Here is a 25,072-nt window from a genome sequence, read left to right as displayed (position 1 = left end):
GTCCCTCGGCTCTCCGGGTTTGGTGGCAGTGCTAGTAGGGAGGAGGGAGGCTCTGCGCCATCTGATGTGCCTGGGACAAGTGGGGGCATGGGGTGCAGGGCTGCTGCCTTCCTGCATCCCCAGTTACAGCAGCTGTGTCCCTGGGTGCGGAGCTGGGTGGGAAGCCGGGGACTTTGCCCCCCCACTGGTATTTTTCTCAGTCTTGGCTCCCTGCAGCCTATCCTCCTGGCTAGCTGGCGTTTGAGCTCCTGGCTCTGTGAGGCAAATGGGGACCTGGGACATGCTGTTGTCCCAGGCTGGCTCTGGAGACAGCAAGGCCCTTTGGGGGTGTGGGGAGAGGAAGGGAACAGCTGTATTTTGGCCAGATTTGCACCCGCCAGCGAGAAGTCGCTCTGCCTGATGTAGGAGCCAGTGCAAAAGCAGCAGCGCCTGGGGTGCAGGAGGCAGGTCACACCTGTCGGCTCTCCGGTCCCCAGGGTGAACTGTGACTCTCTTGGGGTGTTTCGCTCTGGAAGCCAGGGCCAGAATGACGTGTGAGCCAGAACCTTTGTGTACGCCGCGGTGCATTAGGAACCCGTACGTGGGCATGTTGCTGGGAGCAAACCTCCTTTGGGCCACAGGGGCTTAAGTGAAAGAAGAAAGGATAATTGCATTATGAAACTCCAGTCTGTTTTGACCCAGCGCCAAAGAGTTATGTGCTGCTAAGTCGGGGTACCGAAAAGTCTTTCGGGCTCTACGATCAGTATAATGAGGTGAAGGGGTGGGCTGGGCCCCCCTCCCTCCCAACCCCACCCTGCTTGCTCACGCGAGTAAAAGAAAAGGTTGTTTGTTCCCTATTCTTTCCCATCCCAACCTCATTAAAAAGGCACTATTCCCCTCACTACTCCCAGGCAAAAAGTCCTAACAGGACAGGCCGCTATTCCACTCCATTATGGACCATCCCCTTCCGCGGGCTTACCCCGGGGCTGCATTTGGCCCCGTGGAGTTGAAGGGACTGGAAAATGCAGCAGGGGAGTTTGTCACACGTGAGCGATGGCTTGTTTTTCACACCCCATTTAAGCAGATTTATTTCAGGCCCAGGACGTGATCCAGAGTTGCCAAGGCTGAGAAGCAGTTTGTAGGACTCCTCCACTCCCTCCCCGGTGCTTTATGAACTTCAATGGGGCTGAGTGTTGGTGTCTCTGGGGTGAAGCACTTAGCCCGCCTGACATCTGATCGCTGGCCAGCTCCGTTTGTAAAAGCAGCTTTGATGCACATACTCTGCTGGCACCGCTTCCCCACGAGCTCGGTGAGAGGGAAAGACGTGGCCCAGAAAGCAGGTCCTTGCCCAGAGGCAGCCTGGGGACACACAAGGGTGGAAACTGGCTGGTAACTCAACCTGTGGAGCCAGCACACAGGAGCCAGCTACTAATGACTAGCCTGGGTCTGAAGCCTGCAGGGGAAATGAAACCCCCTCTGCCGCCTACCCTTGGGCTCCTAGTGCCAAGAGCGTGTGGGCATGTGGTTATAGGTGGGAGGAAGAAAGGGGAGTCTGGTAGCTGGCATGCTACCTGCTCTACCACAGGCTGCTTTGTGAGATTGGGCATGTCACCTCATCTCTCTGTAGCTCAGCTGCCTCTCTGGAAAAGAGAAGAGCTAGCGCTGCCTGGGGTGTTGGACCTGCAATCCTTGGCACGTCTTTAAGGGAACTTCACTGCTTCCATCTGTGCCCAGTAGCCATACCCCAGTGTCCCAGAGTCACCATTTCCCCCTTGGGACCACTGTTCACAAGCTGTTCCCAGTGGCTATGGCTGGAATTCAGATTGTGTTGAATAGGTTCCCTTAATTCTGTATTTCCCAGTTTTCAGAGGTCTGATAAGTGCATGTCCTAGGGAGGTGCCCCAGGCCACCTTCCTTCTGCTGCAGCCAAGTCTGGGGGCAGTTAAGGAGTAGCTAAAGGCAGAGGAATTGCACCATCGCTGGGTTTTTTGCCACTGGAACTGCAAGTGGATTTGCCCCACTTTAGACCAGGGGCTAAGAAACTCCCTTCGTTGTCGTTCCAAAAGAGGCCACCATCTAAACTCGTGCTGTTATCCCGCAGTCAGGTCCAGGTGCGTTTCTTCCCTTCCTTTCACCCATTTCGATGAATGACTATTCACACCAATCTGAACGGAGGCCCGGGTGTGACCTCCAGCTAGCCAGGAGGACAGGCTGCAGGGAGCCAAGACTGAGAAAAATACCAGCGGTGGGTCCAAGTTCCCAGCTTCCCACCCAGGGACAAAGCCAGGGCTTCGCCCCAGGAGCCGCTGACACCGCGGTGGTGTTTCATCACACCCCGTGTCATGTAAGCTCCGATGACATCACGTCATCTTGGAGTTTGTCACATGCGAGCGACGGAGCCCTTTAAAGATGCAGGCTCCTCTTCTCGTTGGTCTGAACCAGCATCATCAGGGGTGGTTTGAAATAACGGCTGGGATTCAAGAGGGAGTAGTGATGATAATCATCACCTGCTGTTATGGTTATTAGGTGATGATTTTTTCCGACTTTGGGATTTAGAAGAAGAACGCTTATTTTTATGAAACATTATTTTACGGGGATTTTGTTTGAGGGGAAAAAATCCCGTTTTAAGGGATTGCAGCTGTAAAAATACAGGTTCTGCTAAATAAAAGAAAAGGAAAGCAAAATCCTGAATCAGCTATTTATTTATTTTCCTTACCTGGTGCGACCCATGTGCCTCTGGCTCTAACCTCAGCCATTTCCCTCCGCCCTCCCTCCCCTTTTGCATTCTCTTTTCTTTTTGCTCAGCTTTACTCACAGGCCCGTTCCTTGGCATTTTTGTTCGCTGGGATGCTTTTGTGCTTGGGACCGGCTGCGGCACGATCTGGGGCTGCCATTGTTTCTTGAGCCTTCTAAGTTGCTGAGGGAGGCAGAGGGGCCCAAAAGTTCAAGGGCTGGGGTTTCAGAAGAGCTCCACTCCTGTGCACGGCCAGGTTTTCCAAGCTGTCCGTCACCGACACGCCGAACCCTTATCGCAATCTAAATCTAAGCAGAGTCCTGGCCATTCCAGCCCGGCCTTAATCTTCGTATTCCCCCAACTACTGCCCCTGTCAACTGCAGACCCCCTTTTCCTCCTTTGCATCCAAAGCCGTCTCCTTCCTAGGGGGACCACAGTGGTTTTGGCACTGGTGAGAGGCATGGTCAGTGGGCTACATGCAAGGAACAGCATTCCTCAAGCCATTTTCCCAAGCTTTGCTCACCTGCCCGGCCCACACCATGCTGTCTCCCCATCTTCCCCCACTCCCAGCCCCTCCCTAGGGAGTGAAGGGAAACCAGGGGACTCAGCAGCAGAATTTGGGGCATTGAAAGATCCAGTGCCGGGAGGACACAGGGAAAGGAGGAGCAGCCAATGAGGGTCAAGTTGCACATGGTGTCCTGGGCTGAACCGGTGACAAGGACATAACTCACCTCCAGCTCTGTCCTGTAGCCACAGGGGCCATAGGATGTTTGCCGTGGGGGCATGCATAGGCAGACTGCGTTTAGAGCAGATTGGGCTTCTTGGTTAGAAGCCATAATGTTAGTAGAGCTGAAGCATGGTTGGAGATAGTCTTGTCAGTCAGGCTGTCTGGGGGTCTCTGCCTGGAGACCTGCTGGACCCTGAGGATTTATTGCTGCTGCTCATGTGTATTGGAATCACGGTATTGCCCGTGAGCCCCAGTCGCAGACTGGGAGCCTATTGGGTGGGCTGGGTGGTCCCTAGGGTGGCCATCATAGAGGACATTCTGGTTTTCTGCTACTCTGTCCCCTATTGATACGAAACCGGATGCCTTTACGTCCTCTATTTTTTTCAAGAGAAAAATAGAGGACATAAGGGCATCTGGTTTCGTATCAATAGAGGACAGAGGACAACCGGACTGTCCTCTATGATGGCCAGCCTAGTGGTCCCTGCCCCACAGCACTCCCTCTTGAATCCCAGCCGTTATTTCAAACCCTGCTGGTACCGTCTTCTCGTGCAGACGGACACAGCTGCTCTTTGCACCGGTGACCGAGCTCTGCCAGCGAACCTACCATCCCTCCTGCCTCCCGCTAGTCTGGTCCTCAGCTCCCCCTGCCCGCAGCTCTGCTCATACCTCGGGTCTGACTTTCAGCCCACGGTTGCTCTTCCAGACTGAGCCCTCCCTCTGTCTGAGACGGGTGCCCACTGGTGCAGCAGGATGAGACCTCCAAGCTCACCGTTGTTTATGCTGGGGTTCGAACGGGCCACCTTAACCTTGCCCCTCAGTTCTCCTCACATCCAGGCAAGTTTGGAGCTAGGGTTTTAGTTCATCCCACTCTAAGGGAGAGGAACCCACTACAAACTCCCCGCATTCGGAGTCCAACCATGCCCTCTGCATAGCTCCGTCTGCCACGCCACGGTCTCTTGGCTCATGCGGGTGCAGATTTACTGAGGTTCGGTCACCCACCGAAACCCCGTTGCCCTTCAGCATCTGTGCAGTATGGACCCTGAGTACTCAGCACCACTTGTGGAATGACTGGATTCCCCACAGCTATATATATATGCCCAAGCATCCGAAAACAGGGCAGGCAGACCTTATCCAACCCCCTGCTCGAGGCAGCATCAGCCCTGTCTAAATCCTCCCAGGCAAATGTTCACTGGGGCTAAGCAGTGTCTGTCTAATGAATGAAGATGGATGTAACCACTTGGATGCTTTTTACATGCAGTCACTGCATGACTTTCTCCTTGCTGCGGAGAGCTCCCTTCCAGCGGGCGTAAGGAGAGGAGACTTAGACCAGAGCCTCTGGCCCTGACTGTACAGGGCTCCCATGGTTAATTGCATTCCTGGCTTTCTGCCCCATTCGTTTCAAACTGAGCCTTGTGTACCTGTGCAGTGGTTTATGAGCAGCCAGTTGAGCCCATTAGCTGCGTGGCCTTGCTGGCTGGTGGAAGTAACAGCAGGTGATGATTATCTAGCAGAATTGCTGTTAAGTGGTGTTAACTGGTTGCTCCTGATTGCTGCTCAGCAGATGCTGTGCACATGCCCGGAGCCAGCACGCTTGGGAGTGCAGGTAGGCCCCCCCACTCCACCCCGTTTAGGGCAGGGCTCTGACAACCTGATTGTGAAGCTACCTCAAAAGGTGAACTGGTTACCATCCTATCTGTATGGACTTCGCAGCCGCTGCTGGAGATGCGTCGGTGCACACACGTGCATGCTGCCCCAGGGGCTGCCCTTGCAGTGTGGACCAGGCCGTGGCTTCTCAGCACTCGCCTTGTGAGGTGCTCTGAGAAGTCATGTCTGACCCTGGCTCCCCACTCCGCAGAGCTTGCCTTGGAGAAACGCCAGCAGCGAATGTCTGCCTGCTTGATATCCGGTTAGTATTCCTGGGCAAGGAAAGAGGAAGCTTGGCATCTAGGCCCTCGGGGGCTTAAAATATGGGTGCTCCAGCAGCAGGGGCCAAATTCAATCCAGGAAATGAGGTCCAGTCTCTTCTCCTACCAGATGAGAAGGGAGCAGAGCACCGGCCGGCGGTCTGCACCCGTACCTGGGGTGCTGGGGCCCAGGTGGCTGTTATGTACCTTGCTAGCTCTGGAATGCTGTTTGCAGCAAAGGCATTTCCTCCCTGAGCACTGCGGATGCCGTTCAGTTTGTGCCCTGAAGCATGAGATTTGACTCTCCATTTTCTTTCAGGGACATAGTTGCAAACGGTCCTAAAGCTACCCAGCCACATGTACTCACTTCAGTGGCAAAGATGGCAGGGGGCTCAGTGAAAACACTGTGGGGGCTTGTCTTAGGGGGAGAGATGGGCCCTAAGTCTCAACTCTTCTGAAGAGCAGGAGAGTTTAGAGCCCGGGAACTGCATGGTGCTAAGTTGGGAGGAGGGAGAGGAGGTTTTGAACCCTGGGCTTTGCTCTCTACTTGCTGTGCAACCTGAGGCAGGTCATCTTGCCCCGCTTTGCCTCTGTTTTCCTATTGTATCTGCTGTCCCTCTGGTTCATTAGTTTATAAACTGTACAACGCAGAGACTGTCCTTCTCTTGGTGTCTGCACAACAGAGCCCTGACCTCAACCAGGAGACCCTATGCACCTACCAGTGGTGATACATCAACATCCCATTAAAGCCCGTCTGCTCTCAGTGCCTGGAAATGGGAAGCATCATCCAGGCTTTAGCAAGCAGTTAGTCATTGGAAGATGCAGGGTGCAAGGCAGCATTATAAACCAAGCCCTTAGACATCCAGGCATGGTTGTTGGTGCAGAGCACGTCGGGGCCATCTCTATTGCTAATTGCAGACTAAGGGCCAGACTTTTCAAAACTCTGTGAGTGTTTGTGCTAAAATCTAGTGCAGCACAGGACATGCATGAGCAGCATAAGGCCAGTGGGAGACTCAGCACAGATTGAATCGGTGGCCTTTGCATTCAAATCCAGGAGCCTGTCTTACCTGAGCTCAGTATTTCAGCTCTAGTTGTGTCAAGCTGGGCCCATTCTCTATAAAAATCAGGGTGGCCCAGCCAGTGGCAGGAGGTGGAGTATAAGTGTGGGTTACATGTGATGCCCCCCTGAGTTTGCAAGCGTGCACTGGAGCTTCTACCTATCTGATGACGCACACCCTCTTTAAACATGCTCGCCCTCGTCCCCACAAGGTGTGCTTTGTGTAATGGAGATAAAGGCAATCCAGGCTCCCGACAGGAATGCAGAGCGACTGAGCTGTATGAAGAGCTGCTGCGTCTCTTCTCTGAGCTGCCAGGAAAGCAGAGCACGCAGCTCGCAGAGCTCCCATCACACAGAGAGGAGAAAATGCCTCTCAACAGAGTTCCTGCCTTGTGGTCATATGGAGCTGTTTAAAATCCTCCTCCCCCACCTGACTTGGGCGAAAGGCTGTAAAGCTACACGTGTAATCTGTAAATTATCACCTTTGATTGGCCGAGGCAGCTTCCAACAGAGAGGAACCGGTGATGGGGTGGACATGTAACGGTCCATGCAATAGGTGACAGAGCGCCATGAAAAAAATAACCCAGCAGACTGCCTCGGCTGTGGCCTCGTTCTCTTCTCTTTCTTCTTCTGAGTTGAAACACATGTGGGTTATTTATCAGTTTCATAAATTAATCGTTGGAAGCAGGGGCTGATGTCAACTCCTGGTACTCTGGAAAGAGGATCACGTCGATGTGCTGCAATGTGGTTTCAGACATCGTGTCCGGGGGGGGTTGCTTTCCTGAAAGGAGTAACCAAAACCGCTGTGGGTTTCAGAGCTGGAGGCTTAGGGGTGCTAGGGGGATGAAAGGAAAGTCGAAAAGGAGAGGGGGTGGGTGAGGGAAGGATAGAAAGAGATGTCCATACATTGCCTGAATCAGAATATTATGCTTGCCCTTAAAAATAATTGCTGTCCATGCAGTCCCTGAAACATCCCTACCTCAACCCTCGTCCTGAAATCTAGGCACTTCATCATCACTATTTTAAAGCAGCATCATTGTAATAGGGAACCCCTACCGCTATTATGCAGAAAGGGATCATGTACCTTTAAGGCTGTAGGCACAAAGCAGGAGCTACGCCTTCTTCTGGGGGTATATAAGAGACCTTGCCAGGGGGTTAGGCAGTTGGACTGGAGACATCCTGGAAGCAGGAGCTCTGCTGGAGGTTAATTCTTGATGGCCAGGGGAGAAAAGGGGCTGACTCAGGTAAGCCACAGGCGTAAAGTAGAAAGACACTGCCATGCGGGTGAGCCAGGCCTGGAAATATTGCTGGTGAGGGAGGTGGTAGGTGATTTAAAGTAAGTCTTGAGGGAAGGCAATAAGACTGGCTGGGCTTATAGTGGTGTGAAGCCTACCGTTGACATCCTGGGAGATGGGGAGTGAAAGCACTAGCAAGAACAGTTCCCCAACTGAGCAGAGGGCTCAAAACAACGTAAACAATAAGACGTGGCAGGAGAGACCATTGGCCACAGGGTGGCTGGGGAAATGACCTGTGCTAATCAAAACAGGGGATGATAGTGTGCCCTAGGGGCCACAGCATGGGAGTCATCCGATCGCCTAACAGCAGATGTCAGACATCCGTGGTACTGCAGTCAACCATGCTGGCAGCACACATCCCCTTTGCTCCATTGCATCTGGTAGATGCATGCGACATGCCATGCACTAGCTGAGGACCTGGCCACGTGTTGTTATTTTTATTAGTATATTGCTGAAGCATCTAGGAGCTAAGTGAGTCTGTGGTTCCCTGTGCTGGATGCTCTACCGATGAAAGGTCTCTGCCTCGTAGAGCTTGCAGTATATAATCCCTTCCCCCATTATCTATTCATCTATTACTGTCAGTTCAACAAAATGACTTGCTATAGTCCCTGCCTGAATTGTGCACCCCTTCTGCCAGGAGAGTTGATGCACGAACAGGGATGTGGGTGACGGGGCAGCTGGGGTGCCTCGTTGTGCTTCAAGCACAGGCTGGACAAGGAATGGTATCTTGCACACACACAATGCTTAAACTGTGACGAGGAGTTCAGCCTCTTAAGAAGTATGGAAGCAAACGTGTCTCACAGATTTGGCTTGCAATAGCCCACTGAAACCTTGCCCAAGATCAAGGAGCTGATGTGCTAGGTGCTACACAGGCACGTAGGGTCTCTTTGCATGCCGAGTTGCACCAGTTTACCTGATGCATCTAAATTAGGGCAGTTGCAAGGAAGAGTGCACTTTGGTTTCACTGAATCGATTGGGAAGGGATCTGAGCTAGCCTGAAATGACTGAAAGGCTCTAGAGGTATCTCTTAGGGCAGTGATTCACAACCAGGGTGCCCGGGCTGTGAGATCCTTTGAAGGGTGCAAGTGTTTTTGAAATAGGGTGCCCCTCCATTCACAACAGTTATGGAGGGGGCCTCCAATCTATCAAGGCTGCTTGGAGTCTAAAAAGGTTGAGAGCCAGTTCCTTAGGGCATGGGCACACAACCTACTCGCTGCACAAAGGGCTTTTGCTACATCAGCCGCTCTGCTATAGCTGCCTGTGTATACACTTGTACCCACTGAAAGATGAGAGAAACTGTGGTATCTTCTTCCTCTTTTGCTGTGCCAGGTAACTGCTTTGCTGACATACACCCCTACTCTGTGAAATAAGTCTGTACGGGAGTCGGCACCTGTTTAAAGCTGATTTTTAAGTTAAACAGATGCAATTTTTTTCTGAGCAGAAGGCTTTAGTCAGCAGCCAAGCTGGAAGGAGAATCCAAGGCTCTGGCTTGTCCTGCATCCTACCCTAAAGACCAGGCTTGCTGCCAAATAACACGCAGCAACACAGGAGTCGGTGTATGACTGAGCACCCCCTTTATCAGCAAGGCTCTGCGGGGCCTTGTGCAGCCCAGCGCACCACGCAGGGGCAGATCCTGTTCAGTCGCTTGCAGGAGCAGCAGGCCTCCCGATTTCAGCTACCGTCTATCTCAGAATTAGCTGCTGCCTGTCCGGAAATCTCTGCTCAGCCGCTCAGGCCTGTAATAGAGTCATAACTCTCTCCAAATCCTCGTCCTCAAGCTGGGGTGGGTTTTTTTTCAGTCCCACTCTGGCAAGACAAGCCCTTGCTGGTGGAAATTTTGCCTCGAGGGAAGACTGGACACATTTGGAAGCCCAGTGTCTTGCCCTTTCAAGCCTGCTTACCCCTCCTAAAGAAGTAAATCTGCCTAGAAAGAAAGCAGCACTGCTAAGCTGCGAGTTTGCTCTCAGACACGGCTGTCATCCCAAACGTGCAACGTCCTGGGAGCCTCGGAGCTGCCGGCTTCTAACCACAAGCCCAGCAAGGTTTTGGTTTTCCCCTTCGCCCTCCCCCTCCCCCAGAAGTGCCTGTGTTGTTTTTATTTTAGGTTTGGCAAAGACTATTGTCTGCTTTATCTCCCTGCCCTCTGCCAGGGGTCTGTTGGGAGCAAGCGGCTAATTCCCCCACCCCCCCACCACACTTCCAAGTGACTCTCATGATGCTTGCTGTCTCGTCAGCTGGCTGTCCCACCTGCTGCAGATGAGGGGGATGCAAACGGGGCTCCTGGTCCCAGCAAACCCACATGGACCATTTGTATTTAGCACCATGAGCTCCCCCACCCCTGGTCCTGCAGTAGATCAGTGGTGGAGCCAGCGGCAGAGCACCCAGCTGTAAAGGTCTAGTCTAGCGTCATGGCCAGGGGGTGAAGCTGCCTCTTGTGGCTTCCCATCCCTTCTGGGCAGTATGAAAGGGACTGGGGTACTGGTGACCCTTCACGTGAAGGGACTGTGAGGGAGGGGAGTAACTGCCCTGGCTTTGTTCACTTGGGGAAATTGCATATGATCATGCTGCCCCCCTCCTGCCAAAGCCAGCCATTGCCCCATCTGCATGCCACCCTGCCTGGTTCCTCCGGTTGGATTTCACAGGATGGGCAGCACCAGGCAGAGGGGGGATCTCTGCCTGGAAGAGGATCCAGGAAAAGCTTTTGCAGCTCTCAGCACTGTTGGCTGGTCACCTCTCAACAGCATCCGCCAGAAACGCCCCCCCCCCAATAACTCTGAGCATCTGCACCAGCCCCCCACAGCTTTGACAAATGGTGCGGGCTGAGCGGCGAGCATGCATGCCCCATCGCACAGAGGTGGGTCCTGCAGAGTTGGGGAGGATTCCAGCCAGGCCAGGCAGGAGGAGAATGGGCCGAGGCATTCATCCAAGCTCATCTCAGCTCATCTGTGGAGAAACACAGCCGCAGACAGGAAACAGCCCATTAGGCTGAGGACCAGCATGTATCATCGGAGCACGCTCCCGACTGCTCTCAGGTGCTCAGGGACCTCGTTCTGGCAGAAGGCTCCAGCCGATAAGAAGCGTTTGGACAAGTGCATTCATTGTCTCCCATCCAAAGTGAGTGAAACATCACAGGCCAGACTCCTCCTGGCTGTGGCGCCAGCTCTGGGATGGAGGAGAGGGAACTCGGGGCCAGCCAAGGGCTGCTCCGGCCCTTGCCGAAGCCTACGGCAGCCCTGAGTGTGCCTGGCACTGCAGAAGCTCCCTTGAAGGGGTGCAGAGGCAGGAGGAGGAGAGCACACCTCGGCTGCTTCCTAATATACACCCCTTTCCAACCTGTCCCACAACACCAGGACCTGGGCGCTCTCGTGGAGAAGGTGCGGAGACTCTCCGGTCCCAGAGGGATTCCTCGAAGGAAGTGAAACCTTCGGTCTCTTCCATGGCTCTGTGAATTTGGTCCCCAAACACCCAGATCCTTCTCCAGACAAAGTCACAGTCAGTTCTGCCTTCTAGCAGCGGGCTCTTTGGTTTCTCAGGGACCCGGTGCATTGAGGCGTGTTCCCAGCATTGCATCCCAGGTGGAAAGTATATGGCACTATGATCCGCACAGCTCCCTCTGCCTTTCTTCAAAAAGGATGAGAGAAAAGGTGTCATAAGGAGTCTTCAGCATCTGGACTTTAGACTGCAAAACCCCCAGGGCAGGGCTTTTCTTTTACTCTCTGTGCAGCACAGGGCACAGCAAAGGCACCTTTAAGTAATCCCTTATAACAGCATCTTGCAAGCCTGAAGCCCAGAGGCATGCTGTTCTCTTAAGAGATGGGCCCACATGGGGGTTTAGTTTGGCACACCCATTTTGTATTTTCTTAGGTGCATGTGCAACACAAAATCACATGCAACATAGTCGGCTTTGCAATGAACCTTGAAAGTGCCATTTCCTGCAGGCGCCGAGACCCCAACCGCATTGGAGTATGAGCTGGATGGCAAGGGGTACTTGTTGTTCTTGCTGAAGGGATATTCCCAGGCCGGATCCGTTGCTCCAGTTCGAAGGCTGCCCATATGATGTCATTCTGGGAGCTAGTGGTTTCCAGGAGCGAGAGCTGAAACTTTTTGTGCTGCTCAGAAGAGCCTTTGCAGTCCTGGATTGTGGTGTAAGGCAACAGCTATGGACCCTGCAAGAAATAACAAGACTCAACACTTCTGCAGAGCTCTTCAGCCTTATAGCTCCGTAGCTTGTATGAAGAAAGGTCTATAAAATGGGGCCAGCAATACTGACAAGGAAGAGTGAAGGTTGAAGGGAAGTAACTTTACTGTGAGCGGGCAGCCAGGGGCAGACCCGAGACCAGAATTGCTATTTTCTGAAGTCACTACCAAGTGCTGCCCACTGGACCTGCAGTCTGCTCCAGTCTGTGAGTATGGGGCTGTTCCAGCAGGATGTCACCAGCCAGTAGGTGCCAGGCCATTCCAAACCCTTTTCCTTGCAATGCCTATGGGATTTTTTTGGTGATTCAGGGGTAGGTGAATGGACTGAGAATACTGTAGGGGATACGAATGAGAGTGCTTTGCCTGGGCATATAGCTGTACATGTAGGGCAGGAACAACCAGATATTGCTTGGAGCTTCTTGATTATACAGCCCTCTCCCTCTTAATGCAAGGTGAGACCCAAAGGAGTGGCTTCTAGTTTGCCAGCAGGCTCGAACAGCAAATCACTTCTTATCATCAGCCAGAAGATTGCCAATGGATGCCACAGCTGTGCCCTACATTTGTCTGGGTTTAACGACTGTCAGTTTACATGGTGAGGGCCCCCTGTTCCCAAGCCTCCCACTGCCTGGGCACAGCCCGGGTGCCCTGGGAGCGCAGCATGTGGGAGCCTTGGGAGCCGGCTCCAGAGAAACTCATTTTTCTTGCCTGTTTTGTAAGTGCAATAATGCGAGCTGTCAGCTTCAGAGGGCTTCTCGACAGCTCTGTGTCTTTGCTTCCCAACTACGGGTGATGGATGCCCCCCACCTATTCAGCCAGTTGCTCTGGGCAGGCTGCATTGTGTGCCAGCCTTAGAGGCTGGTAACAGCCCCCTGTGTTTGCTTGCAGGTAAAGCCGCAGCTCTGATTTTTCTGCATTTTGAATTCTCTGGTCTCTTTGGTCCAGATCCACTGAAAGGCAAAAATAACAACAACAGCGATGACCTCGGGCAGAGCTGGGCGTTCCTCTGGCTCCAATGCTCCCAGCTTGGGTTCTTGCCCATGGTTCAGTCTGAGGATGGAAAAAAACTATGCACTTGACGTAGGCCAAACCCCAGAGCCCTTGTGCAGCTGCAAGCTCCGAACTGCATCGCCGTTCTGGTTTAAAGCAAAAGATTTGGAGCTTTGGGAGAATGAGAAATAAGTCTGAGGCGAGGTAATGGCATAGCACAGTGACTTTTCAACCCAGGTGCTGGGGCACCCCAGGGTGCCACGAGCCCATTCAAAGAGTTTTGTACAACATTAGCACTGTTGTGTTGCAAACGCTCATATGATTCACAAGAGAAACCCAGAGGTTTCAAATAGGAGCCCGTAGTGTCAAAAACATCCTGACCCGTTGTGAGCTTTCTGAGATCTTGGCAACAGAAGAACTGGTCTGTCAGGCCATTTATAGACGTTACATTTTTCTAGGTTTAATTGAGACTACAACCACCACTATATAAACATGGGTGTCTGTAGTCTGAATTAAAATTGGTTCCAGTCCAAATGAACTAATCCTGACTGAATGAGGATTAAAATTAATGCAGACTAGGGCAGTCCAGATTAGGCAATTTTAAACTGTATTTATTAACATGTATATATGGCATTGCTTTTAGGAAAAACCATCCTTAAGAACTCCAGATAAGAGTTGCAAATATCGACCCCCACAAGGGAAACTCAGCTGGGTTTTTGCAACACAGCAGAGGCTATCGAGCACTAAGTGCTGTAATACCTTTGCCAGGTCAAATGTGCCAACACCACCTCACCCTACCTATCAGGGCAGTTACTGCTTCTGAAACAGCACTTTAGATGATTGCAACAATGTAGCTGTGCTTAAACAGGCTTATTATTTTCACCTCCTAATTACTTCCAATCTTTGTTAAGGGGCTGTCAAGTGTATAGATTACGTATAGCCAGTACTGATGGTTAATGATCATCTATTAACCCTTAATTCAAATTGAAATTTTGATTTGAACTGTGTGATGCAAATCGGTTAAGATAGTTTAGAAAATGTTGAGCGTATCTACAAATGGCCACTGTCAAAAAACAAGTGAAAGCCGAGAGCTGGCACTTGCATTTTCTGAGGGTTGATTTGAGTCTAGCACGGGGTTGCCTTAAGTCTAAAAAGGTTGAGAGCCACTGGCGTGGTGCACAGGGGGGATGAGATGCACCCTCCTCCTCAAAGATGTGCATAAGAGACTGAGAAACCAGCAGCGATGGCTTCTTGTACTCGGCAGGAAAGGGCAAAGGGCCACAACAGGCTGGAAAGAGGTTCCAAGGATCTGAGCCTTTCTCACACAGTGTTTGTGCCACTGCTGCTCTCTGAGATGGGTATCGCAGTAGCAACTGTACTGTGGTTTAGGTGTATCAGACACACGCAAAGAGGCATTACCTCTTGTGAAAACCTTATCCTCTAAACAGGGATGATAGACAAAGGGCAGGGGGGAACTCTGGGCCGCAGTCAGGGGCAGAGATGGGAGTCGAGTCCAGCTCTCTGCCTACCCAAGCACGTGACTCCCTCTCCTAAGCCTGCCCGAGTCAGACCCCATCTCCCTGAATGGAGAAACTAAGGGGATTCTTGGCCTCTTCCCAAGAGCCAGGGTGATGCATCTCAAAGGTGCCCTCAGGGAAATATCCCCACTCCAGTCCTTGGTCTGCATCACTTTGTCCCATCCGAAGTCATCCCACGTGCTGGTCTCTTCTCTGATCCTGAGACTCGGCGAAGGGAGAGATGAAATTAGAACCGGTAGGCTGCAGGTGGATGCTGTCCTCTGGTGTATTCCTCAGTGGTTTCTCCTAGCTGGTGTGACCTGTCCAGAGAAAAGGGGTCTCTCCCCCTTTGCTTAAGAGAGTCCTTCACTGCTGGTGGGAAGTTCTCTAGATGCTCAGCCTGCTCTTGAGTTCATCCCCTGACTCCTTGCTGTACTCCACTTCAATAAATAGCCCTGCTCTGCCCTTCCTTGTGTATAGGGTCTCCTACACATGGTGTTTGCAACCCAGCTCAGAGCTGTGCTTTTTCATCTATTTGCCTTGGATTCACTCCCAATATTCATTGCCCTTTTCCCCGCTTCTTTGGTGCCCCACACCGAAGACAGTGGTAGCTGTTTCATTGACTGCAGTGGGATTTAGACCAGCTAAGGTTCTGCCCCAGATGTGGTCCCTGTAGAGAGAGGGCAGCTCCTGCTGCTCCGTTTTACAGCAGGATCCCAACTGAGCCACCATCCACCTGGGGGCTGATCTGTCCTGCTTGGCTCACTCGTATGTGGAGCGCATCACTGTTGTTGAGGTACTCCACTTCACTTCAATGTGGGATCCACGGACTGTGTTTTTTTCTGCTGACCCTATATCAAGCTGGCTGTCAGGATAATCGGGACATCAGCAACCAAGAATGATGAGTTCACAGGTGGAAAGAGGCAAATGTATATAATGCACCACACTTCAGCCCTGTTCTGTAGTTCCCGGGGGGCTTTCATAGGTGTTCGGGGCTGGAGGGACTGGGGTGGGTGACTACCACCTCTGGGGACAGCCTGTTCCAAACCCTCAGGACTCGACTTGTAAAGAAGTTTTTCCTTGTGTGTAGCCTGAAATGATCTTCCATAGGAAAGGAGGTGTCATTCTTAGCGGGGGTTGAGAATTTTACACCATTGCAACCAAAAATGGTTGTAGGAATTTCTTGTGAAAACTAAATATTGCTGATTCTCCCCCCGCAATCCCCCTTCTGGCTATGGGAGTGGTCACAAATTTGAAGGTCACAAATTTGAAGGGCTCTGAAAGTTTGGCTAAAATCAATTTGCTCAGATTTAGTCTTGATCTCCATTTTACAGATGTGGAAACTGAGGCATGGGGCATGACTCCTCTCAGGTCATACAGCGGGTTGAGTGTCCTGTCTCCTACAACTGTGCTATACACCTCCTCCTCCTCCTTCCCTTAGCTGAACAGCTCGGTAAGAGTGATCCTGCTTTCAGGAGTCATCAAAAATGGGCAGTGTGGAAGAGGCTGAGCAGCTCTGAGAGGCAAGCGCAGCTTTTCCTAGGAGAGATGGTTTCGGCGGTACGCGAGCAGCGCTCAGCAGATCAGCCGACTCCTGAGCTCCCATTTTAAATTTCTAACCCAAGGTTTAGATGCGCAAAACAATTTCTTCCCTTGCAGCTTTGCCTTGATGCTTTTCCAGGAAACGCCTCTCCAGGGCTGTGTAATAGTTTCCTCGATTACAGCCTCGTGACATAAGTCACCTCATTGAATGCAGCCAGCCCTCGTTTGCACTTAAGCACCTCTGTCCCACAAGCTCAACAGACGGGAAATAACCCTGGATAGCTCTCTGGGGATTCGGTCAGAAGAGAGATTTTGATCCCTGCTGGCTCTGACCCTGGATGAAGGAGGCTGGAGGCTCTTAAATCTTGCATTCTCTGGAAACTTTTCATTAAGAGGGCAGGGCATGTGTCACTGGCCGGCATGCTGCAGTCCAACATCCCACCCCCCTCCCGGCGCCTGTGTCAAGTCATCTGCCTCTTGTCTTTATTTTTAATTCCTTTCCTTGGAGGGGGATTCTTCACTTGGCTTGTCAGCTCTGCTCCTCTGCAGTCCTGCACTCAGCTGGAGCAGGGGGTGTCCTCAAGTTCCAGTTAACCAGGGACCAGACGAGGTGCTGCGTGCTCCCCATTGATTGAGTGGTGGCTCTCGGCATTTGTGCGGGTTCGACCCCCTCCTCCCCCCAAAAATGATCCTTCAGCAGCCTGAGCAGAGGTGCCGTAGAGCAGAGCCTCTTCTGCCCCAATAGTCTGAAGGACAGGACCCATTAGCCCTGCTGGCTGTGTTATGCTTACCAACCCAGAGGAGGCAAGGCTAGGTGAAGCTGGGAGCAAGACAGCAACTGCTCAGCAGGCTGCATCCCTTCAGCAAAAGGACTCCCTCCCTCCCTGCTGTGGTGCTAGAAATACTCCCGTGCACTAAGGAGCATCAGGAAGCACCTCTGTCAGACTGCCCAAGTCTAGGTGCACTGGTGTTTGCTGTCATCATTGGCCTGGCATGTGGGACACCCCTTCAGGATAGCTTGTTTGTCCCTCTGGGCCCTGCTCAGGACCCCAGCTTATCTCACCGCACTGGGCTAAGCACATTTCTGGCTTGATTGTCATTGTAGTTGATTGCCTCTGAGCTCAGGTATTATTGCCTACTGGTCACATTACTGTGCACTGCTCTCATACTTTCCTGTGAAAATCTCAAAGCACTTCAGTGACTTACGTTAATTAAGCCTCGTACCCATTCTCAGATGTTGGCTCTAGAGAGGGGAACCCAACCTCTCACTGTGAGCGAGGTACATGGAGCTAGAGACCCCCATCTTCACAACCCTACACGTGGCCTTTAACCACTCGACCAGCATTTCTCAACCCGTGGGTCACGACTCAAAAGCAGGCTGTAAGAATATATGAAAGGGCTGGGAGCAAACTTTAAAAATGCACTCTCCTTTAAGTAGAAAAACATGGGAAACCGTGGCTTTTCCCCTGCAGGCTGGCAGAGCTCCTGCCTGCAAGGGGCTGCTCGGGGCTCCCCCTGCCCCACACATTGCGGGGCTGGGGCCTGGGGTGGGGGGGCAGTGGGTTGGGAGTGAGGGGCATTGGGTTGGGACTGACCATGGATGTTTCCAAATAGGTCCTGGTCCAAAAAAGTTTGAGAACCACTGCACTAGACCACTCTTGCTGTTAAAGCAGCCCCATCCAACTGGCCCACTAACCCCTTGCCAGGCAAGTCAGGACTCTAATTTCCACCTCCCTCTGACTGGTGCAAAGAAGAGCAAATCCCCTCCTTCATGCTCTCCAGGCACTTGAACAAGCTGCCGTGCTAGTTTGCTCCCCGACTGAGAAAGGCCCCGTCAGATCTTGCAAGGAGCCATTTCCTCGGCTGGGGATGGAAGAAGGTGGAGTGGAAACATGGAAGTCCGAAGGAGGCAGCCAAGACAAATCCTTTACCTCAGCCGGTTGGAACGCTGTACTCCGCTCACCGCCGATCCGATGTGTAATTGCAGGAGTGCTGTCCTCGAGTATAAAAGAAGACTTCATAAACATTTGTTGGGGGGGGGAAAGAAGAGTGGTTCATGGCTCGGTGTCTTCGCTTAGAGATATCTGATGGCTTTGCCAAGAGTTTGTAGCACTGGACTCAGTTCCCTGCTGGGTTCCCCCTCTTTCTTCCTTTTATTTTAATTTTTGTTGTTGTTTAATTTTGTTTTGGGGGGTTTTCACGCTGCAGCTTTTTTGCTGCTGTTTCAGTGGAAGCAATTCAGGAAATTCCGATCAAATCCAGCTGAGGAGCAGTTCTGCTCATTCGTTCTCCGGCAGAGAACGGCCAAGTGCTTAATTCTTATTAATAGCAACCACAGTTCACTGGTGTGCGTGTGTGCTGGGGAGGGGGTGGAAATAGCCGGCTCTTTGGCATCCCGTGTTATTTAAGCTTCTGAAAATAAATGTGCTCTGGTGCAAATCAATCTGTTTGCAGCTCGGTTCTCAAAGCTGGCAAGGAAAATGTTGCTAGAGGAAAGATATATTTATAGAGGGTATTTATTTTATATAAACAGGCACTTAAGGCAGAGTCTGGTGTTCCATCGCGTCGTAACCTCCTATGCTTTCGCAATCAAAGGTTCTCATAAGTACTTGACCAAACAAACTCCTGTTGCTGTTTAAAAAGCACCGCGGCGGAGAGCTACTAGCACTGGCAAACCTCGGAGTGGGAATTCATTTCTGACATTTCATTTTTCAGGCTGCTGGCCGCCAAAAGCTACAGGCGTTCGTGAACCCACTCCCCAGTCTGAGCGCAAACAGAGCTCAGCGCCTCTAAGGTTTCAATCACGGAGTGAGGCCCGGACTTGGAACCTGAAGTCTTTTCGAGAGCCAACTCCAAAGCGCACACGTTTTTTGTTAGAGGAAATCCTGTTCATTCGAGAGATGTGACAACAACTCTCAGCTCAGAAGAGCTTTTTTCCTCCCTGCTTTTATATTTATATATATATAATATGACATATATATAATATGCATGCCACAGCAGAGACAGCAGCTGCCACTGGCCCTGCCATAGGCCTCTTTCCTTGGTGTGTGTGTCCATATGTGTATGTGTGTATGGATATATACACACGCGCACACGTGTGTGTATTTATTTCATAGATTGTAGAGTCGGAAGGACCCAATGGATCATCGTGTCCGACCCCCTGCCCCTGGCAGGAAAGAGGACCAAGGTCAAATGACCCCAGCCAGGTGACTGTCAAGCCTCCTCTTGAAGACCTCCAAGTTAGGCGATAGCACCACCTCTCTTGGAAGCCCATTCCAGATCCTGGCCACCCTTACTGTGAAAAATGTCTTCCTGATGTCTAACCTAAATCTACTCTCCACTAGTTTGCACCCATTATTCCTAGTTACTCCTAGGGGCGCTCTGGTAAATAGCGCATCTCCAATTCTTGATAAACTTATAGCCTTTATAGGCCCCCTTCTTTATATATAAAGAAGAGACAAACAATTTTATATATAGTTGAATGAGATGATTGTTCACCTCAAATAAATTATACCTGGGTTATAAACTTCCATGAATAAGAATTCTTTATATGTATAAAGAATTCATCTCCATAGATGGATAGATAAAGAATAATTATTCATGGAAGTTTACAACCTGGATGTAATTTACCTGAGATGAACATTCATTTGGGCAGCTTTGAAACCATATATTAGGTACCTTATTACTATGTATTAATAATATTACCATATTACCTAGACGACCTGGCCAAGATCAAGGCCCCCTTCAGCCAGGCAATGGGCCTATGAGTCAGAGTTGCACAAAGGGCTTACAGTTTCAACAGGGTTGTTATCCACACTGTACGGAGAGGGTGTTGGAGCCCAGAGAAGTGAGGTGATGTATTTGAGGGTCACACCGCAAGTCTGTGGCAGAACGTGCCTCTCCACGCTTATCAGCTCTTCTGGCTACATATATACCACTGTGTCCTGAAGCAGGCATTTGCCAAAACATTTCACTTTATTGCTGTACATGGTCAATTATTTGTCCTCTTACTGTAGCCCACAGAGGATAACGGCTCCTTCTGTACAGAATGGACACTTAGCAATCGGTACTGTATGACCTGATAGTCCTCTCTGATGACTGTCTAGTCCAGGTCAGCAGCAGCCCTCTAAGCACAGCTTGGCCATCTATACCCATCTTGGGGACAGGAGGGAAATGTGATGGGAAGCAGCAGGGGACAAAGGGAGGCACAGCTGTCTGCCCTTTTGAGTCCTGAGCCTCCCTTTGGGTATGCCCAGTTGGTTACCTTAGCCTGCATGGCATTGCTTCACTGACTCGGGTTGGTGATCGGGAGCATCTCGGATCCTGCAAACATGCAGGTCAGGCCCTGAACTTTTACTGCCATATTCATAGGGCAAGGGATTGCACGTGGTATTGGGCAATGGTAGACCTAGCCCTTGGTGTTGATGAGCAAGCAGTATAATCTGTTGGGCTCTGGTAGCATGCCCATTGCCGTGTTATCCGAAGGGTGGAAGGGTGCATGTGTCCTGGCAAACTGAGAATTGCAACACTGACTTGCCACTGTCCCCCAGTCAAGCCGATACTTATTCATGAACTTTTAAGGGACTCAGAGGCAAAAAGCAGCAGCTCCCATGTTTCCCTAACCCGGCTGTCCTTTTTTGTCCACAGAAAGCCTAGCAGCGAAGCCAGGATGCTCTCAGAAGCCGTCTCATTGCTGCTGCTTGTAGCTGGAATCCGCTCAGTGTCTGGAGGAGGAGCAGCAGGCTACGCTCAAGTGAAATACATGCAACCCATGGTGAAAGGGCCTGTGGGACCCCCGTTCCGGGAAGGCAAGGGACAATATCTAGGTAAGGAGCACATTGAAGCACAAAATGCTAGGGCTTTTAAAGGCAACATGGAGTAAAGAGTTTGCTTTGAGAGCGCGGAGACTGTCAGAGCCATTGGAATGGTGCAAAACTTCTCCTCCTGTTTGATGCTCTCATGATCCACAAGCATGCATGACCTACCACCTCCCTCTTCCTGCAGTACAGTATCCTTGTCCAGATTCACTTGCACAGTGTGAAATAGGTGCAGCCCCTCAGATGCAGTCAGGGAAGAGGATAATCCTGAACCATACTTCTCTGCTCCAGCTGCAGATGAGAGCCTCAGGCAGGTCAATGAATATTCAGGGACTCTCACTGCAGAGAGAAAGGTAGATGTGGTCTTCACTGGGATCACTGCTGGACACACTGACTTGTCATTGTTTTATTCCCCAAAATTGAAAAAAACTTGCTCCTGATCACTTTTTTGTGTGCTGCTGGGGGTAGCTGGCCTGGAGAGCTTTGGCATTCAGGGACACTTAGGGTCTGCAATGTGTTGCAGAGACATTGGGATCTCCTTTTCCCAGCTCATTTGTTTTTAGTTCCCCAATTCCACAGTGACATTCAGCTCTCATTTCTAATGTGAATGCAAATCATTATCAACTGGATGGGACCCCTTCTTTTTGCTGCTAAGCCTGGGAGGGGGCTTTGCATTTGCAGGCTTTATGCTACAACTTGTATATGTGTTCCAGACGAATTGCCATGGGTGATTGCCTCTTATTGCAACAGGCAGAGAAACTGTTGCTTGCATGAGCCATATATAAATCAGCTGCAGTCTCATTCATGAAATTAAGGTTGGCTGTTGGGAAACTTCAGATTTAGATTAGATCCTGGGAAAGTCTTCCATGCTGTCAGAAGGGTGAGCAGTGGACTGAATTGTTCAGGGAAGCTGCAGAACCTCCTTCACTGGAGGCTTTCAAGAGGAGGCGGTTGAGAGCGATGATGTAGGGATAGCATTCCTCTTTTCCTGCAGGGAGCTGGATCAGATGATCCTTGAGGTCCTTTCCAACCTGCTGATTCTATGATTTCAAGGGTACAAGCTACAGGCCATGGCATGCCCATAGTGTGCATTTACTAACCTTGTCCATACCTCGGGATGTACCAAAACTTTCTCTGAATTACTAAACACATGGACCAGAGCACGATCTGATGATCACAAGGGTCAGCTTGGGAGAACACTTCCCTATAAGTGTATGTCCTGATGGAAGTCAATGAGATTTAAGGAAGGCATCATCTGGTTGAACCCAGGAGAAAATTTCTCATGTAACCTCTTGTGTGGAGAGGTTCTGGTCCTCTAAGCCTCTCCAACAGTGCCCATAGGACATGTGAACCTCCATCAGATGCTGCTCACACCCCCTGCACAGGGCTGGATGCAGGGAATTGCCCCATGCTGCTCCCTCTCCTCTCTCATGAAACCTGCTGCACCTATCAGCTGTGCACCTGCAGCCTCAGCCTAGGGGGCTGTACTGAGGACGATTCTCCTGCAGGGGGGAAAGCTACCTGAGCTGCTTTCCACCCTTCATCTGGGCTGCTTGGCATTTCCTTCTACATGCTGTCCCCCAGTCCCCAGGCACCTGTGGCTGTCTGGGGTCCCCTTGCCCACCTGTGCTCCATGTCTTCCCAGTGCTGCTCTGGAGATGCAGAGCCCAGGAAGCACACCAAGAGATGCGTGGATGCGCAGGTGGCTTCACCGAGGAAAGAAGCTTATGGCATGGCCAGTGGCAGCTGCTGTCTCTGCTGTGGTATGCGATACCACTGCCCAGTGCATTAACTTTCCCCTGCCCATACTCTTCTGAGCGTCAGGCAGGTGTTCGGTTCATCTATAAGGGGCCGAGCCCTTTGTGAGTGAATAGAAATGGGCCTATTGAGGGCTGACAGCTTCCTCCGTAGGAGCAAAACCCCCTGCTTTGGGTGAACAGTCCTGTGGAAATAGCTCATGCATGTGGGGCTGATGTAGATGAGGGGAACATCATTCGCACACCTGACAAGTCGTGCAGGCCAGCAGGTAAGGCAGTGTCCTGGGACCCGGGAGACCAGCTCCTAGCTCTACCGCTGACCCGCTGGGTGATGGAGTAAAGTGTCTTGCTCCCAATTTCCTCCTTTTCTCTGCAGACCAGAAGCTCCTCAGGGCAGGGATGTGCTTGTAGCAAAATGGGGCTTCAGAAGAGGCCTCTTGCCAGCAGGCAGGGTCTCCACCCCCCAAGCCAGACCTGCACACAGTTGGATAGATATGCCCCCCTCCCGGCAGGGTTTCTCCCTCCTGAGATGCTGGTCCCACACTGACTGCAGAGCCTGGTCCCTGCAGCTCTGCTGGGCAGAGGGCTGAACTCCCCCATGAGCAGCTGTCTATAGGAAATAAAGTGCAAAGCACCTGGTTGTTAGCTTGACCCTCTCCTTCCTACACTGGACTCAGCAGTGGCATTAGGGCTGATGTAGGGCCCCTTCTGGGCCAGTGTGGTGGGGCCACATGGTCACACCATTGCCAGGTCCCAATCTGGGGTAGACCCTGACACAATCTGGCTTTGCACCAGAGGAGCTGAGATCAGATGTGCCAGCTCCTAGCCCAACCCTTCGCTGTCATCCAGGGCACGTTCTTTCTGTCTGTTAAGTCTGAACCTTCATGCTGCATTCCCGAGTGTCCACCTTTTCCCCATCATGTTTGTTGTCCCCCCGCAAATGGGAGGGGGTCGCACCCACCGGCGCTGATGCTGAGAGACTCGGCGAACTGCAGAGAGTGAATGAGATGAAGCCCTTCCCTCCCCTTTAAGAGCAGGAGGCTTGCAGCTCCACATATGTTAAAACGATCTCTGCAGACCGACATGTGCCGCTCAGAGGGGCAGGGATGCCGAAGGGGCTGAGGTCATTGCTTTGTACGATGGGCCTTTTGCAACACCACCGGCCAAGCCACAGCTTTTTCATAACCGTCTGCTCTGCTCCAAGTCACTCCCCTCCCTCCCTCTCACCTCCATTTCTTTCCACCCTTCCTCCTTTCGCCTAGACCCAAAACACAGGTGCACAGCGTTCGGGAGTCAGCCGACGGGAGGGGACAGAAGCCTGACTGTTGAGGCAGTGCACCTGCAGGGTGATTTGGCCCAGTTAATTAAATGCCCTTGGAGGAACGACTCTGCCCTGGTTCATGTCTTTAGAAACAGGGCTTGTTTGTTTTACTCCGAGACAGGGTTTCAGCACTCCAAGCTGTGTCCTGAGGAAGGACAAATGCATTTCTTGGCTTGCTCACCCAGTGCTGCGGTGTTCCTCCCTACTCGGCCATGGCCTACCCCTGAAGCCCAAGGGGCAGCTCCAGGAGCTGGCCACTTCCCCCTATGTAGCCACCCTGAGAGGGGAGATGGGGGGTTGGGGGGACATGACATCCACCCTGCTTTTCATGGCATGTCCATGCTCCTGGGATAACTCCCACTTCTGAACCACCTCTGTGCTTGCCCCGAGCTGGACTGCTGCAAGCGGTTGAAAATAAATCTAACCCAGAGGGATAGGCAGGAGCTTTAAATCCCTGCAGGGGTGAAAGGTTGGGGCAGCTCATGAAGATTTCCATTGCCAAAGTGCATGCCCGATGGCTGGTGGTGGGGAGGTGTTGGGCATGCCTCATCCCATGCCAGCGGGGTGCTCATCAGATGTCCTCAGGACCCCATAGAAGAGCCCTATTGCAAGAGAGGTGTTCTAGTGACTCCTGTCGAGATGTCTCTTTTGGGTTACACTTGGGTGCCATCCTGGGTTGGTATTTCTGCTGGGCACTAACTCCTGCCTGTGTAGGCCTGGGGTCCCAGGATCTGGTTTCTCTTCCCTGGTGCCAGGCACAGTGGATCCCCAGCCTCTGACCAGGGACTTGCATACAAGTAAACCACTGGCTCGTGGCACAGCCACCGGCATGACTTCCCCAAGAAATGCTCCCTGGCCAGGCAGTTATCTTAACCAGCCACTGGATGTCACTGCTGCTGCAATAAAATACAGCCATGAGCTTTTTTTGTCATGATTATTATTTTCTGGTCCCCATAGAGGGACTTCTGTGAGCTGAGGGAGCATTGCCCACAAAGCTTGCCTGCCCTCCTGCTCGCAGATGGTGCTTCTAGGCCAGATCAGGTCCCCTACATGGCCCCTCTGAACCCCTCACGCCAACCCCAGGGCCCTCACACAGCGCTTTGCCCCTCAGCTACAGCCTCGCGATGCTTAGGGAGCAGTGATGCAGGCTGGATGTGGCCCTGCCCTGTGCAACTCTGCTTAGAAAGCCTGACTGTTCCTCTGGCCAGGGATCTCTACTCTCTATTGTTAGAGGGAAA

The 25,072-nt window shown here is 51.8% G+C and overlaps 1 protein-coding gene across 5 annotated transcripts in view; it reads left to right on the top strand.

The window, feature by feature from the left end:
* COL8A2 (collagen type VIII alpha 2 chain) overlaps window positions 1-25,072 on the top strand; it is a 178,081-nt gene that overhangs the window by 127,783 nt on the left and 25,226 nt on the right. For all 5 annotated transcript variants that reach the window (XM_025215606.1, XM_006033704.1, XM_025215608.1 and 2 more), the window contains one exon: window positions 20,587-20,765. In XM_025215606.1, the coding sequence (XP_025071391.1) occupies window positions 20,609-20,765 (157 nt within the window). In that variant the 5' untranslated portion in view covers window positions 20,587-20,608. The remainder of the gene's footprint in view (window positions 1-20,586; window positions 20,766-25,072) is intronic.

The sequence above is a fragment of the Alligator sinensis genome, unplaced genomic scaffold (assembly GCF_000455745.1).
Source record: "Alligator sinensis unplaced genomic scaffold, ASM45574v1 scaffold800_1, whole genome shotgun sequence".
In the NCBI taxonomy this organism is placed as follows: Eukaryota; Metazoa; Chordata; order Crocodylia; family Alligatoridae; genus Alligator; species Alligator sinensis.
Note: the sequence above shows the minus strand (reverse complement) of the source record. Positions and strands in the feature narration are given on the sequence as shown.